At 37.6% G+C, this 17,022-nt stretch overlaps 1 protein-coding gene across 1 annotated transcript in view; it reads left to right on the forward strand.

Annotated features, from left to right (window-relative positions):
• CACNA1D (calcium voltage-gated channel subunit alpha1 D) overlaps nucleotides 1–17,022 on the forward strand; it is a 198,034-nt gene that overhangs the window by 58,113 nt on the left and 122,899 nt on the right. The window contains exon 4 of the mRNA XM_054215757.1: nucleotides 16,231–16,370. Coding sequence (XP_054071732.1) covers nucleotides 16,231–16,370 — 140 coding nt within the window. The remainder of the gene's footprint in view (nucleotides 1–16,230; nucleotides 16,371–17,022) is intronic.

The raw sequence follows: 17,022 nt of genomic DNA on the forward strand, positions 1-17,022 counted from the left end.
GTGGATTGTGAAAATAGTTGTAAAAGTTTCAATAGCTATTTTAAAAACCAATATGCAGTATAAACTTAAATCTATATGTTAGCAACTTACAGGCCGTAAGGTACAAAGATTTATATCTTCGTTGTTATTATTAAAACCTAAAATAGAATCATAAAACTTCTAGAGCTTTCTTCAAATTATTGAAACAGTGGGAGTCTAATAGCATTTTCAATTTGGTTATTCTGGCTGTGAAGTGTCTTTACTTAGGCAATCAGATTCCCTAAAAGTGATCACAGTTCTTTTTTTGTTGTTTGTGCAACAAAAGAGAAGATTTAGGGGTGAATCTGAGTATCTCCACTGTTGTAAGTGGTAAGTTTGATACCAGAGAGATAACATAAATGGTTTATAATTGGTCAAATCAAAAAAAGGAGTTCATGGCCCAATCCTTATTTTCTGCCTGCATGGACAAAGCAGTATGGGTTAACAGATAACACATTAATAACAATGAGTTCTCTCCTGTTTCTGGAGGTGATGCATGCTATTAATTTAGTAATTTTCTTTATGTATTTTTAACAAACAATGGTGTTTCATGCCACCAAACCAAAGAGAAGCTTTACAACTAACTCTATCGGATTTATTGTCTTCTGTTTGTGCATTTAAGTCCTTATTTAAAAGTATTAATGGTACCTGAGTGTTTTTAGTTGCAATACATAGAATTTGACTTTTTGGCTTTATATGCCACCTAACAACTCTTCCTCTCTCCCCAACAAAATGTGAAAATCTGGATGGACTGTCCATGTGGGCCGAGGGTCATGACTAGAATCATCAAGTTCTGTCGTGTATATATATATATAAGAACATAGGAATGTCTAATAGGAATTCATGAGCACATTTACATAGTATGCACATGAGATTAAATTAGCCTAGCTTTTGGGGAATTCCTAATGATTGCTGTTTCATTTTTACAAGTATTGAAGTACATGAAAGCTGGAAAAATGCAGGGCTGACTACTTGAAGATCTTCAGCAAACGTGTATTTTTAAAATTCTGTGCATATAGCTGAAGGAGAAAATTTTTACTGTTTGGTTTTGGCTCTTGGTCTCTCAGTGATTTGTATCTGATCAATGTGATAGTTTTTTCTTGCCTACTTGTAAATAGTAGAGACTCCAGTTCTCCAGGGAAAAAAGCCTGATTTTTCGAAAAGGGAAGTAACTCTTATTCCATGTAATTACTTTCAAGAATACAATTTGTAAATATGCTTTAGGGGCTAAATAGGTGGGAGAAAGTCCCAGGGACTGTGACACTTTACATCAGCTGGAGAGCAGTTTTGTAGGTGGAGAAAAACCAGGTGTTGGTATAGTCAAACTGTCTTACAGTGATAATGGAAGTGAACTTGAAACAGTGACAGAGCACTTATGAATATATTGATGTGGTCAGTGAATTCTCTAGAAATCAAAACTGATACCCCAGGTAGAGGAATAAAGGAAAAAAAAGACTTAAGATGCAGTTCAGGTGGGAATAATAAGAATAACAAAATAATCTTCCTGATAAATAGTATTCTGTGTGGAGAAGTGGAAAATGAAATAAGAAATTCAAAACCTAAATGCATTTTCTGGGATGACAAATGGTATAGGAATGAAAGGAAGAAAATTATTTTGCGTTGTAACTTTGAAATTGCAAGGATGTGCTTAGAAGTGTTTGAGATATTTGAGTACTGCTTACTGCCTTTAATATTATGGCTGGCTACGTGATTGAAAAAACCACATGTAGTTGTTTGCAGAATCTGGAGCTGTAATTGTAGCAGCCACTGGAAGGGCGCTAACTAATGTTAGTAACATTCCACGAGATAGAAGGAAAACTGATTCATCCATAGAGAAGAAAGAAATTTGGCTTCAGGGCAGGCAGAGTCATATTTCACTTTCTATCAGAAATTGAAGATTTTCATCAGTGAAGTTTGATCTCTAGATCACAGGAAGTGAACAAAAAAAGTGTTTTTTCAACTTTATTCAGTTATTTCAGTTCTGTTTTTAGCGTGGCAAGTTTTCCTGATGCTTTAGCAATGGCTATCAGAAGTATTACATATGTTTATTTCTTTCAAAATTAGTACATTTTTTGTTACTTTTGTTGAACACTTTTCTATCATGGTTAGAATGAAGAAAAGACTAAGGATTCCTGATGGTGCTATTACTAATATAAAACTAAATATGTTTCCATTTTTTAATGACTTTCCGTAAGAGTGGACCAGTATTGTAGCTGAGCAGAGCTGAATCAGAACGGGTATACCACTGATCTGATTTGTGGACTGGGTACAAACTTGTGTCTTAGCTGTGCTATGTTTCGATTTTTTTCTTGGAGCACCTTTATATTTATAGGGAGCCATTCCACCTCTTAATATTTCTTTACCTTGTGCTCTATGTTTGCAATGTATGTCCAGGCTACTGTCCTTTTACTTTAGGAAGCAAAGGGCTTCCATTGAACGCTATCATTGCAACTGTATTTTCTCTACAGATCTACATTTTCTTGGTTCTGGAACAGCCAGAGCAGTCTGACCCTCAGATGTGTGATGAAAATGTTTTCATGTTCATTGAGCCTTTTTTTCAAGTTGAAAGAATTACAGAGGTCTTCCCTGTCATAGATACTCAAATACTTCCTGGGCACACAAAATGGAAATCTCCCTGCGTTTTATTGCTGCAGGGAAATACCAATTTCTGCAGCCAAATTAAATTTTGCATATCTGGAATTTACTACAACATCTTACTACAACTATTTCAACATCTTTATTGATGACCTTGATAAGGACATAGAGCGTATCATCAGCAAGTTTGCAGATGACACGAAGCTAAGCGGGAGTGTTGATCTACATGAGGGTAGGGAGGATCTACAGAGAGACTTGGATAGATTGGACCGATGGGCCAATGCTAACGGGATGAGCTTCAACAAGGCCAAGTGCCAGGTCCTGCACTTGGGCCACAACAACCCCACGCATCGCTACAGGCTTGGGGCAGTGTGGCTGGAGAGCTGCCTGGCAGAAAAGGACCTGGGGGTTCTAATTGACAAGCGGCTGAACACGAGCCAGCAGTGTGCCCGGGTGGCCAAGAGGGCCAATGGCATCCTGGCTTGTATTAGAACTAGTGTGACCAGCAGAAGGAGGGAGGGGATTGTCCCCCTGTACTCAGCACTGGTGAGGCCACCCCTTGAGCACTGTGTCCAGTTCTGGGCACCTCAATATGAGAGAGATCTCGAGGTGCTGGAGCGAGTGCAGAGGAGGGCAGCGAAGCTGGTGAAGGGCCTGGAGAATAAATCTTAAGAGGAGCGACTGAAGGAGCTGGGACTGTTTAGTTTGAGGAAGAGGAGGCTGCGGGGAGACCTCATCACTCTCTACAACTACTTGAAAGGACGCTGTAGAGAGGTTGGTGCTGGTCTCTTCTCACAGGTCTTTAGCGATAGAACAAGAGGGAATGGGTTCGAGCTGCAGCAGGGTAGGTTTAGGCTGGACATTAGGAAAAAATTCTTCCCAGAAAGAGTGGTCAGACACTGGAATAGGCTGCCCAGGGAGGTGGTGGAGTCACCATCCCTGGCTGTGTTTAAGACTCGTTTAGATGTGGTGTTGGGGGATATGGTGTAGGGGAGAACTTTGTAGAGTGGGGTTGATGGTTGGACTCGATGATCCCAAGGGTCTTTTCCAACCTAAATGATTCTATGATTCTACAAGATATTATTTCATAACGAAGTCTTTTATCAGTGTAAAGTCTTTGATTTTTGATAATTTGCAGAATAAATTTTTTATTAAATAGACCCTTCAAGCATTTGGTTCAAAAACAACCACAGAAGAAGAAAAGTACTAGGAAGGACTTCTTCAGTAAACTGAGACCATCCAGGATAAAGTGGTGCTTTAAGATTTTCAGGGATATTGCAGGCCATTCTCCTGTCAGTTTACATAAACACTTTTTTTTTTTATTCTCCACATTGTTGTTCTGAACAGTGTCTACAAGGAGAATTCTGTCCTGCCCTCTCCTATACTTGAAAGTTTATTTCACTAACATCATTGCATTGACGTTTTTATAGTTTATGATTTCTAATGCTCTGGCAGGTTGTCGGCTTCTAAGTAATGCAGTCTTCCTGGACTTGCTTTGGTGTTACCTTTTATAGTGCAGTACTGCACGTTACCTACTAACAAATATAAAGTAAATTAATGTGTATCTAAGTAGTTAAGAAATTCTTTCTAGAAGGAAAAAAAATTCCGAAGAGATGACAGAGCATGTAGCATGTCGCTACCAGAAAGGCATTACATCTTTCACAGTGGAAGATGTTATTTACCAATCATACCTTCTCCTCAGTATAGAATTGTCATATACACATCAGGTATTGCACTCAGTACCTTGTATGAAATTCTAGTGATGATCTGATGTTAGGAAATATTAAACAAGAAATTAAGAACTAAATACATATTTCTCTGATGAATTTTCTTAACACTGTTATCCCAATAGAAGGGATTCGCATCCACTAGTACTTTTTAAAGCCCTTTTTGATTATTTTTTTTTAATATATATAATACTTTAATTCTGTAGCCTGTTCTGCTACAGAAGACCCAATCCTTGTCATGGAAGCTGACTGCTCTACAAAAGCAGAGGATTTGAGGACAGTGTTCTTTCCTTGATCTTGCTGGCTTGCAGGAGACAATGCTGGACTACAGGTGGACATAACTCCCTGGTAGACAAATGGTCAAGGAGTCTTCCATGTAAAACTTGAGAAGGGTGATTAGAAAAATTCCAATAAAGTAATAGACCTAACCATGTCCTCCCTTCATATTCTGAGACTTCACAGTCAGACCGGGACATACGGTAGGTTACGGATCTTGTTTGGGTGTTTGAGTTTTTGAAAGCCTTATTTCATGGGGATTTCTTTAACTTTCTCCACTGTAGTACCCCCCACCCCCCAACTCCCCCAAAAGACCCCAACAAAAACCCAAACTAAGACTAAATTATTTAGCCTTACATAATGAAAGCTTCTGTCCTGCTAAAGGTGTTTAGAAAAACAGATTGTCCCATTGGGTAGGCTTGTAACAAACCATTCTGTAGGTTTTAAACTGACAAAGGTAAAGCTCTTCTGTAGTCATATATCTGACAGATTAATGAGTGAAGTACGGTAATGAAACTATTCTGTTGGTCTTCCCCAGTTCTTTTGTAATCAAAGTGGAAATTAGATTTGCAATCAGATGGATAAATCTAGGGCAGAAAACACCTACTCAATGAATATGTCATTGTTCTGTTTCCCAGCTGACACTTAGCAGTGCAGAACATCTCTACAGAACCAATCTGTTCTCCGTATTGTTTTTTAATCTTTTTTTACAAAAAGTCCTTCGCATTCTTAAAACACAGCACTGGAACACTGTATAGCTGTCAATGAATAGTTAACCCACAAAAATGTTACCTTTTTGATCTTCTCACTTCCTTTTTGTTTGGGATGCCGTATTTCTTTAGAGCGACTTGAAGAAAGCTTGCATGAAGTGTCTTCTGGAAAATAATCTGTCTGTTGGGATAGACTTCTGTTTAGGTAAGCTCACCTACATAAAAGCTGAGCACAAAGTGACCATTAGACATAGAAGAGCCACTCTTTTGTACGTTTTGGAACTGTAGTAGTCAAAGAATGAAATAAACAGATTGGAAAACTATGAAACAATCAGAAAGTGGACATAGGAAGAAGTGGAGATAGGCTTAAATCCAGGCTATTGCAGTATCACCTGAATAGGTTGACCACATTTTTATGACATTTTTTTAAAGAAAAACTATACTTTATATAGTATCAATATATGTGGTTTTAAGTACGGTTAGCAGGAAAATATCTGTGTACTCACAGAAAACATGAGGAAAACTCACATAGGAGTATTTTTAGAGCTTTTTTTTTTATCTTGTGTGTTTCATATTGAAATGCTGAAATGTGATTGCTGTGATTTAATTGGTGAGATTTTGGTCTAGAATTTTTCTGTTTTAAGGAAAAATAATTTATTTTGGCTTCTGGAGATTCCCCCGCAACCCCCCTTGCCCTTCTTTTTAGTTTCTCTTTGAATGTTCTGGGAAGTCAACAAGTTCAACACTTGTTGAACACACAAAGTGGGCTTGTTACTAGTCTTTTAACATTTGAAAATGTTCCAAGTTCCAACATTATATATAAAAAATTCAGTGGAGAATTTACTGCTGTCAGTGTTCCTGTCTGTTTTCTAGTTGTGGGTTTCTCCATGGTAAGAGTTGAATTTATAGGGATTAGAAAATTCTCTCGGTTTATAAATTCTCAGAGAATTTGAAGATGTTTGCTAAAGTATCTGACACCTAGCAATGTTCTCACCCACTTGTTTTCTAGCCTAAACCTGCTATCTTACAAAGAAATAAAACTGCTAGCAAGTAACAAAATATATTTAACATTACTTTAATGTTTTATGACTAGATGCAGGTTTAATTCATCACTTGACACTGACTCTGGTCAACTATGTAAGGTAAAATTATGTGACAACGTGACAGTATGCATAAATATTGTCTCTTCTACTTTCGTTATTTTGCTGACCTTATTCTCTTGAGTATCATCAATTAGTGGGTGGCAGAAAGACATCCAAATAATTTGGATTCTATTCCAGTTATATTCTTTATTACTTACTTGGCCTGCTTTCTGTTGTGCAATTCAGATTCTTTGGCGTACTGTGCTCAATCTTCAAATGGAGTTGTATGGATTTAGGATTGAATCTCACATGTCACTGCCTATTAGCATTTCTACAACTTACCTTTCACACCTTGCAAGTGTACAGTCAATGCGAAGCGATTGGTTCATTGTCCCTTTCATAATTTTTCAGTATATGGTAAATTTATGGGAGGTCGGTTGCAGTTTTAGTCATTTATGAGGTGATGTCAAAAATCATATCATTGACCGTGTTCAGAACACTTATGAAACAGAAGGATAGTCTGTGCCACTATAAGGGTATGTAAGAGACTGCGAGTAGTGTGTTTAATAGTGTGCATACAGAATGGTTATGTCTGTTGTTTCCACCTAGCTGTTGTTCAGCAAAGCTATGTATTACCTGTCAGACAGCAGAGAGAGTTCCACCTAAATATAGCGTCGCAAAAAACTAGACAAAGAACTGGCGTTTTTCCTACTTAATGTTATGAGTGGAAAATAACGTATTTAGCGTATGTACTAAATAGAACTTTTACATGAGCAAAACCAGCATGGATCCACACAGATGCCTGTAATCAGTATGAAAATGTGTCATTTGGATGCAGCATGTTCCAGTCTGTACAAACGCTTGTTTACAGAACTGAGGTGTTTAACTCTACCTCCGTTGTTGTGTTATTCACAAGGTAATGTGGAAAATACATGATTAAAAATATGAGAAGCAATCACACTGAAAGATGAAATGCAGGTCTACAGTGCATTCAGAGGAAGTGATTACAGGAAATAATGAAAAAGAGCAATCAAAGTGTTAAACATGATCTGCTTATTCATCTATCTCTGGCTCCCAGAATCTGTCAGATGAAAGTATAGGCATTACTGCTACCTAAATCACTCTTTGAAGGTTGAGATACTATTTCAGTGATATGTTATTCAAATGCTACTTCAGACTACATTGATAAAAAGGGGGCTTTAAGAAACTTAATTATGCTTAATTTTAATTATACTTCATCTCAATTACACTTCAGTGTATAGCTTGCACATCCACTTTGTTTGCTGTGCTCAGTACTTGAGATGTCCTGTTGAACATTCTTTTCTTGCAAGCGTAAAGGCCAACTTGAGATGCAGAGGGTAGAACTGCTATTGATTGGGGCTATAGCAAGTGATTGTGAATTCACAGTGAAAATTCTGTGAGTAAGATTTGTTGCTTGGCAGTGGTACTAGGAATGTGGAATCCCTTCAGTTTTATATAAAACTGGTTTATGAATGTTTATGATGTGTAGCACCTACTTAGTTGTACTCCTAAATATGGAGTTTGCATTTGATACTGACTTTTAAGTATCAGCCTTGCTATAAGTGCTAACTGCCAAAGCGTCTGGATCTGCACTGCGATGATGGTGTCCTGTAAAGAGCCTCAGAAGACTGGAGATATTTCTGGGCCTAATGCCAAATTCCTGCCCAGAGTTGCCCTGGATTTTACATGTGAGCCAATGTGTTCATTTCAGTTTTATTATTCCAGACTCTCACAACTAAAGCTATGTTCCTTACGCTTTTTGTAGTAGTTACTTTTGTAAATTCAAGAATCTGCTGAGATTCTGACTGCTGAACCGTATCATAAGGGTTAGGAAATGCATTCTCAAAGTTTCCCAAAACAGTCTTCTGAATGCATAAAGACATATTATAAGTTAATATATGAAAGCGGCTTAGCCACATCAGTACTCTTTCCACTAAATTCCTTCCGAATTTATGAATTTTGGAAAGAACTACTTGAATCTTTGTCCATACCTTCAGGAAACATTTTTCTTTAGCATATGTATCTTGATGGGATGCCTGTTTGATAAAGTTTTTCAGCAGTTACTGTTTAAGGAGGAATGCTACTACTCAACTAGAAACATAGAGATAATTTAGTCACCAAAAGTGGAATCGATATGAGCAGTTAAATGATTCTTTAAAGTACAATATCTACACAAGCTGTGTCCTTTCACACACTGGAATCCTAGTCCTCAGGAATTCTGAGGTCTGTCCAGCTCTTTGTACTTCGAGACGTGGGGATGTGTGTGTCCTGGGGACAATGCTGGTCAACCATAAAATGGTCTCACGTACAAAGAATGTGCACTTGAAGTATGGAAACAATGGCTGTTGGCCCATATCTGTATTAAAAAAGTATAATTATATTTTCTAAAGTTGCTGCAGAGCTCCTCTGTCAAAAAGCAAAGCTGCACTTACAGGAACAGTAATGCAGACATCTGATGCAGTTGAGAGCAGTAGGTCTATTCCCTCAGGTGCATCAGGACTGATCAGGAAGACGCAACATAATTTAATTGAATTGATCAGAACACAAATCCTTAAAACATTGTTTGTCAAACTCTCCCTCCCTTTTTTGCTGTTACGTATCTAAAGACATAGTTAACTGAATAGTTATCACTGAATTCTTGAGTGATAAATAATTCTAATTCTTCTAATAAAGGGAGAGTAATTTCTATGTCTATTCTAGGAAGTAAATTATTTCATCAGCTATAAAAGCAGAAACAAAGCTTTTTTTTGTGCCGTTTTCTTTGTGCCAGGTATATGGATTTCTTGTTTGTTTTATTTTTTATATTGGGAAACTGCTACAGCATTTTCCACATGTGGGAATAAATAGGTTTACGTTCCTTTTCTTTTTTTAGTATTACTGTGGTGCAGCTCACAAATGATTTTCAGGGGATCACAGGTATATGAAGTGAAAAATTAAATTATTTTGAAATTCAAAACCCAGTTACTTTTCTGTGTTATAAAAGCATTTTGCCAATGGCTTAATTGGAAAGAATGGCTGTTTGTCAAAAAGATAAATGGCTTTGTATGTTGTCAAGGCATCAGTCACACATCTTGTTTAATAGCACATTATTGATTATTAGTTCCCAAATCAAGAATGTCAACGTATCTGGTTTTGCGTATGTCTAAACCGCAGAAAGTTGCTCAGTTTGGTTACTTCTCTTAAATTGAGTCACTTTTATCTGCTAAGCAGTTTTTACTGTGTGTTACTCTGGATGCAAAAGTGTATTTCCCCAGTTAAGAAATAACTCCCATCTCTGATGCCCAGAAAGTAGAATTAATATGAGAAGACTTAATTACATAGTATAATAGGTTAAGGTTTTGCAAATTAATGGCTTTTTATTTTGAAACCATTATCTTGTGAGACATCTTAAGCTAAATGCAGAGTTTTGGTGCCTCATACTGCAACATGTAACAGTAGCTTTGCATTATTTCTTTCTGAGATTTTGAAAAAATTAAGATAATAAATGATGACTAATATACACCATCTGGTGGTGGGGGGGGAAGATTTCTTCCTGAGCAACAGGGTTTCTGCTAAGCTGATCTACTTAAAATAAGAAAGCAAATGCATTTTTTCTGCTGAGAAAATGAAGTTCTAATGAGTTCACTGAAACTCAGTGGATAAGGTTAGCCTTTGTTTTGTACTCCATGATCAATATCAAAATGGAGCTCGCGGGTCTCCATCAGAAAGGCAGTGTATCTTATCTGTCCTGTTGTTCCATCATATATTCAGAAAACAATTGCTGAGACTTGGAAGATTTTGAGCAACATTAACAAGAGTTAGACAGCCATGCAGGAATCAGCCGCCTGTAAAGAGAGATGACCTGTCTCTGGGTGATATCCAATCAGTGAACAAACTACTATTAATCTATACAGCCATAGGATTAGATCCTTAGTAATACAGATATATTTTTGTACATCATAACTTCTTTAGATTTACAGCTGGCAGGTTTTTTTCTCTGCTACTTATTTGATGCAATACAGAACTAAATGCAATAATAGATATTAGAATTTATGTACAATATCTAATTTAATCTGTGCAGTTTCTTAGAACTAAAATTGTCTTCTCAGTTTCTTTTAATACAGATTTTTTTTTTTCAGGCAGTCAATTACTCTTAGTATTTCCCTATTTTTTGTTTGGTTGTCTTGTTTCTTAGTGTTCTTACTTCCATTTTTAATGAAATCAAGTATTCGCTTAAAGATCTCAACTAATTCAAACAAAATAAGATGTGCAGGGATAGTCTTCTCCACTATAGAGAAAAAAAAGCAGATAAATATGTGCATCATAAACTGTTAGAATTACAATCTTCGGTCTGTATTTTTAAATTAATCTCTTACTATTTCAGATTTATTTTTACATAGCAATTCTACGTTAGCAGCTCTTCCAATAATACTGAAAATGGTAGGATAGATTAAACTTTATTTACTTTTGAGTAATGGTTGCTTGAACTCTGGACATGCTAGGTGATGTACGGCCTACAGATGTATCTTGGTTGCAAAGGCAAAAATTGATGTCCATAGTGACTGGTAAGAAATTATGGAAGTGTGAGAAGGGACTGCCAGTACCTTCCTGAGGGTGAGCAGGTTGTTAACTTTGCAGTTTTTGTTAGAACATGTTGGCTGCCTACTTATTTTAAAAAAAAAAATAACAACAGGCTGTAAATAAAGCACAGCCTGTACTTTGAATATTGTTAACTGCTGGGCCAAATCATTCATCTGGCATCTGAGAAAGACGCAAGTTGCGATTTTAAAAAAAAAAAAAAAAAAAAAAAGAAAAGCAAAAAAAAAAAAAAAGAAGTGAGTGTGTGAGAGCATGTGTCTTTGTTTAACCCCAGCCAGGAGGTAGGACCGTGCAACTGCTCGCTTACTCCCCCCAGTTGTGATGTGGCAGGAGAATCAGAAGAGTAAAAGTGAAGAAAACTCCTGCGTTGAGAAAATGACAGTTTAATTGATAGAGCAAAAGCTGCGCACGCAAGCAAAGCAAAAAAGAAATTAATTCACTGCTTCCCATCAGCAGGCAGGTGTTCAGCCATCCTCGGGAAAGCAGGGCTCCATAACAGGTAACGGTTACTTGGGAAGACAAAATGCCCTAACTCTGAATGTCCCCCCTTCCCCCAGCTTTATATGCTGAGCATGGTGTCACATGGTATGGAAGATCCCTTTGGTCACCTGGGGTCAGCTGTCTTGGCCGTGTCCCCTCCCAACTTCTTGTGCACCCCAGCCTACTTGTTGTCAGAGTGGTAGCAGGAGGAGAAAAGGCCTTGATTGCTTAGCGACAACTGAAAACATTTCATCCTGAATCCAAAACATAGTACGAAACCAACTGCTAGTAAGAAAATTAACTGTATCCCAACTGAGACCATGATAGCATGAAAGAAAAAGAAAGGAAGGAAAGGAAGAAAGGAGGAAAAATGAAACGCTGGAAAATAATAGGCCTCTCTGATTGTAGATATATAGATACCTGTATTTGTTTTCTCAAGATTTTCAAGAAATGGTGGCTGTTGGATTGCCCAGTGGCTGTTGTTACAAAACATGTTTCCCTTATGCCATTGACTCTGTTAATAGCATCATCTGTGATTGTATCTTTTATACATTATGGATATATGTTTGTAGGGGCAAATTCTGGAACCAGGCGTATATATGCTTTACGACAGGGAGCAAGGATGGAAGGAAACACATTTTTCCACAGAAAGAAAGGAAAACTTTCAGTGTTCAACATTATGTAGAATGCAGGGGCTTTTACATGCTGAATGTGTAGCGGGTGTACGTAGTTGTACATGCCCTGAATTTATCTGTACTTTCCCTGTGATAATGTAAGAATTATCATAATCATATCAGAATAATAGAAATTACGGAACTGTTAACTGGGAGAGACCTCTGGAGGTTACCTAGTCCTTCAGTTCCTGGCAGGACTGTTGCCAGCACTAGGTCAGGTCAGCTGTACCTTTGCCTACTTGCATCTTCAGAAGTTCCTGCTTTGAAGCTGCCTGTTCCCATTCTGCACTACCCTTCTGATAAAGAAAGTTTTCTTAACATTCTGTGAACCTCTAAACCTGCAGGTTGTGGCTGTTTCCCCTTATTTTACCATGTGCTGCTACTTAGCATTTGGCTTCATAGTCTTTTTAACCCCCCTTCAAGTAGTTCTAGTCTACTGTTAGACCTTCACTTAGCTTCCTCCTTGCTGGAGAGGAGATCTTTCCTCACTGGAGTCTGCACTTTCTCAACACCCTTTTTAAACTGAGACCTGAAACTGTAGTAGTGTTGCAGCTGAAGTAGGGTTTCATATATTAAAGCTTTAAACTAATTGAAGTAGGTGCTTAATATATTAGAACTGTAAATTAGAGTAGGAGCTTCATTTAAGAGACTGTGTGCCTTAAGGCTGTACAAAGAGCAGATGCAACAGTTGTAGTACTAAATGTTAGAACTTATCTCCTATCTTTTAAGAAAGAATGCTTTAGGTCAATATAACCTTGTAGTAGAAGCTTATCTCTCAAAACAAGGGGCCCAGGGTTACTGAGGAATGCAGAGACTAGTAAAAGCTAACACTTTTGATGCGCCGGCAAGAATAAAGGGGTTGAGCAGAGGCCTGCAGTTCACCCAGAAGTTACAACAATGAAGAGGAGTGGAGGAAGTAAACGACCACCAGATGTCTCTGAAGACCACCGAGAGACTCTAGTGCGCATGTGGGAGTGGGCAGTAACCTGTAATAATGAGTTAATGAATAGGTAATAATTTCTTGGAAAACTGGTGAATATGCGTACATCGTATGTATTTAAACTGTACACCTAAATCCGTCCGCGCGCACATTAGGTGGAGCAATCCCCTGTGCGCCCGGCACTGCAATAAAGAATGCCTGCTTAATAGTCACTGAGGCTATTGAGTCTTAACTTCGGCATTTCACGGCATCATAGCCTCACAGCACTGAGGTGGATAATAATTTCCCTCTCTGCACACCATGCTGTTCCTAATACAGCCCAATATGGAAGTTGTCTGATTTACAGTGAGCGCCTGTTTAACTCAGTGCCCAGTGTGACTTCCAAGTCCTTTCTCAGCCTGTATTTAGGTGGGACTATCTAACTGGGGTGCTGAACTTTGCATTTTTCCTTGCTGAGATTCTTGTGGCTTCTGTTGTTCTAGCTGTCAAGGTTTCTTATGGTCCACCTGTGAAGTGACACACACTGACCTTAAGCCCACCACTGGGTTTAAAAAATAAGCTTGTCTTACATCCCATATTGTTTGAATAGAATGTTTGCAATACTGCTCAGGAAGTAAGAAACGGTCCTGCTTCCATACAAGGGAAATAAAATAAACAGGAACAAGACCAATATTGTTTTAAAAGATGGATGCTAAGTGATAGGGTAGAGTTGTTAGACTTGAACTGTCACATTGAAGTGAACTGCAAGGGTATGTGACTGTTAGGCAAGTTACACCAGGACTAGGACTGGTGCCTAGCCCAAATAGCAGAAGAGCGTTAGAACATTCTTTGAAGGGGAACAGTGGAGGGAAAAGATGCTTTTTAGGATGGAATCTGGTAGGTTGATGCGTGGAATTAAAATGTATATATTTGCCTGTAATAACAGGACACTGGACATGATGACCCAAGAAGTTATCCTGTCCCAGAAGGTCCCATCCAGTCCTGTGTCCTATGTTCTCTTTTATGTAAAGAAGCTGTTGAAATTTTGCATATATGAAACTTCCTCTCTCTCCTGTCTCACCTTTTCTTTTACTATGATTTTGATATATATTTTGCCCATAGCAAATGCCAACCATAATATTTTTTGTCTTCCTTATGTTGTCTTACATTATTTATCTTTCTATATCGAAGCTGCAGACTTAGTTATATGCAGGGAGACAGAAATAGCTGTTACTGTGAAACGTGTACATGGTAGGATTTGCTTGAATTTAAGTGTTATTGCAGTATGTTTCTCAGGAAGGCTGATGATTCATATTATTGTAACATCTGTGGTGCTCTCTAGCCAAACAAATGTGATGACTTTTGGTGCACAAACCATCACATTTCTCTGAGGTCATTTCACTTCTTGTTATCCAGTAATTCTTCCAGTTTATTGATGATAAATTAAGTAGAAGGGACAACTGAAATAAATTAAGAAAAAAATCTGGAGAAGGGAGTGAGGAGAAGGAGGATGTCCATCAGTTTGACTGGGCCAGGAGCTCTCATGCAAAATATAATGCAGCTGAGGAGAAGCTGTTTTGGGTGAAGCTCTCCAGAGTTTATGAAGTGTACTCAAAGCAGAGGAAAAAGGCAGGAGTATGGGACTGAGCTGAGTAGAGAATGAGATCCAGGAGTCCTTGCTTTGCCCTGGGAGTACACCTTACCTCTCATTGTGATGCCAGCATGTTGCTTGTTGGAGATGAAGACCTGGAGAGGAGTATCTAGTTTATCGATAAGCCTCTACATTTATTAAGTCACCAGTGTCAGATTTATAAATGGGTATATCACAGCCTATACATAACTAACCCTAAATGGCCTTTTCATGGGGAAAAGAAACCTAGCCTCTCAAAGACTTTGCACGTGAAATATAAAGATCTTTGTTTAAATTGCAAATGATCAAGGCTTGGGGCTTCTTTGGTTGTATGTGAAAGTGCCAAGCTGTGTAAGAAATAACAAATACATAGTTTTGTGTGTAATGTCTGTGCTATATTTGCGTATATGATAGTAGAAGATTGTAATCCTTACTGAGCAATTATAGTCCATATAATTAACGCTGTGTGTGATAAGTGAGCAACATCATGTGTTCCTGAACAAGCTTTAAAAAGTGAATCATTATCTTTGTGTCTTTTATTCTCTACTCTAATATTTGCATAGCAACAGATAACTAAATAAGGTATTATACAAAGGGATGAGATGATGATTTCTGAAGGTAAAAAGAACAAATGTGTTCACTGATCTGTTTTGGTAGCAGTGGCTTTTACAATTTATCCAAATCAATTATGCTGTTACTATAGAAAGAAGGAGCCACAAAAAATATGTTATCCAATTAGCTCGGAAAAGAGATTCAACGTATAACTCTCTTTTAAGTAAGAATTTTCGTAAAATGAAGAAACTAATAATGTTTAAAGAAAGCAGTGAAAGAAATCTGAAGTCGTAACTTCAGTGATGCGAGGTGGTGATCCATTAACTTAAAATTTCTTCAAGCACATTAGGGTGATTTAAAGAAATTCCACTGATGTGGAAGGAAGATTAAGTCAATGTAAACTTCCACATCAAGATGAAAAAGTTGCAAGACTGTAAAATTCAATGAAGACACTCATAATTAGCTCGTAACTTTTTGAATCCCCTTAGTATGGGATAACGCTGTCTCAAACTCCCTTATTAGGCAGAACTCTGTGGGTCCTAATTAAATAAAGGCTGACGTAATGAACAGTGAAAGTAAGTATACCACTGTATACCTTTTTAAGGATATTACCAGGGCCCTCTTCTGCAGCATTTGCTGGTCTTAATGAATGTGAAGAATCCTATTGACCTGGAAGGGACTATTTGCTTAAGCAAAGGTAGAGTATACTTCCATGTTTGCAGAAATAGAGCCTTTTTCTCTCACAGAATGTGAAAACAGGAAAATCTCATGCAACTATGTAATTATAACCTTGTCAGTACAGCTATCGTTAATTACTATGCAATTAAAACCTGTAAAATAAATCGCCATGAAGTATTGTATGTCCTTAGTCCTGATCAATATAACTTAACCACTTACTGCAAATTCTAACTAGTAAAAGAGCTGTTAAATTACGTTGTCTTTCATTATACTTTTTTTGTCTTTTACAGGAAAAAGTAGAATATGCCTTCCTGATAATTTTTACAGTGGAAACGTTTTTGAAGATTATAGCATATGGATTATTATTACACCCTAATGCGTATGTTAGAAACGGATGGAATTTATTGGATTTTGTAATAGTAGTAGTAGGGTAAGTAACTTATCCTTCATTATACAAAGATTTAAAATCTTCTTTACAGTGAGGTAGATGCAGGTCTGTTTGGCTGTGAGTAGTGGCCTATGCTTGATTTCTGTTCCTTTGGAGTAAAAGAATGAACTGATATGAGCGAAAAACTGAAAACAAAGTCCTAGAAGTTTTCAGTGCTATCTGTTGCTGCAGGCTATGTCACACAATCAGCTTTATAGTAAAAGTTCCCAGGGAATTCTGAGTTCTGCCAAAAATTTTCCTTGGTTGTTGTTTTGCAGAATGTTTTCCATCTGATTTTTTCCAAGGTGAACTCCTGATGTGCGATAAAGGTTTAGGTCCATACATTGTTATGTCATTTATTCATTTATCCCTATGCTGCAGTTATGTGGCCTTCATCTAGTCTATGAAGACCTCTGGGAGAATCCACATGCTTCGTGGAAGCAAGTGGTCAGGGGAGACAGAGTTAACTGAGTCATTCCTTGACCTTCCCAAAATCTGAGGAAAATACAACACTTAAGTACTTTCCTTTGAGGGGCTGTGCATCAGGCCCCATATATATATGATTTTGGCTTGCCTTGGGGACAATGTATGTTAAAAATGCAGTTTGTATTTTTGTTGTTGTTGTTTTTTGTTTGTTTTGGGTTTTGTTTTTTTT

Source organism: Rissa tridactyla, chromosome 10, assembly GCF_028500815.1.
Source record: "Rissa tridactyla isolate bRisTri1 chromosome 10, bRisTri1.patW.cur.20221130, whole genome shotgun sequence".
Classification (NCBI taxonomy): domain Eukaryota; kingdom Metazoa; phylum Chordata; class Aves; order Charadriiformes; family Laridae; genus Rissa; species Rissa tridactyla.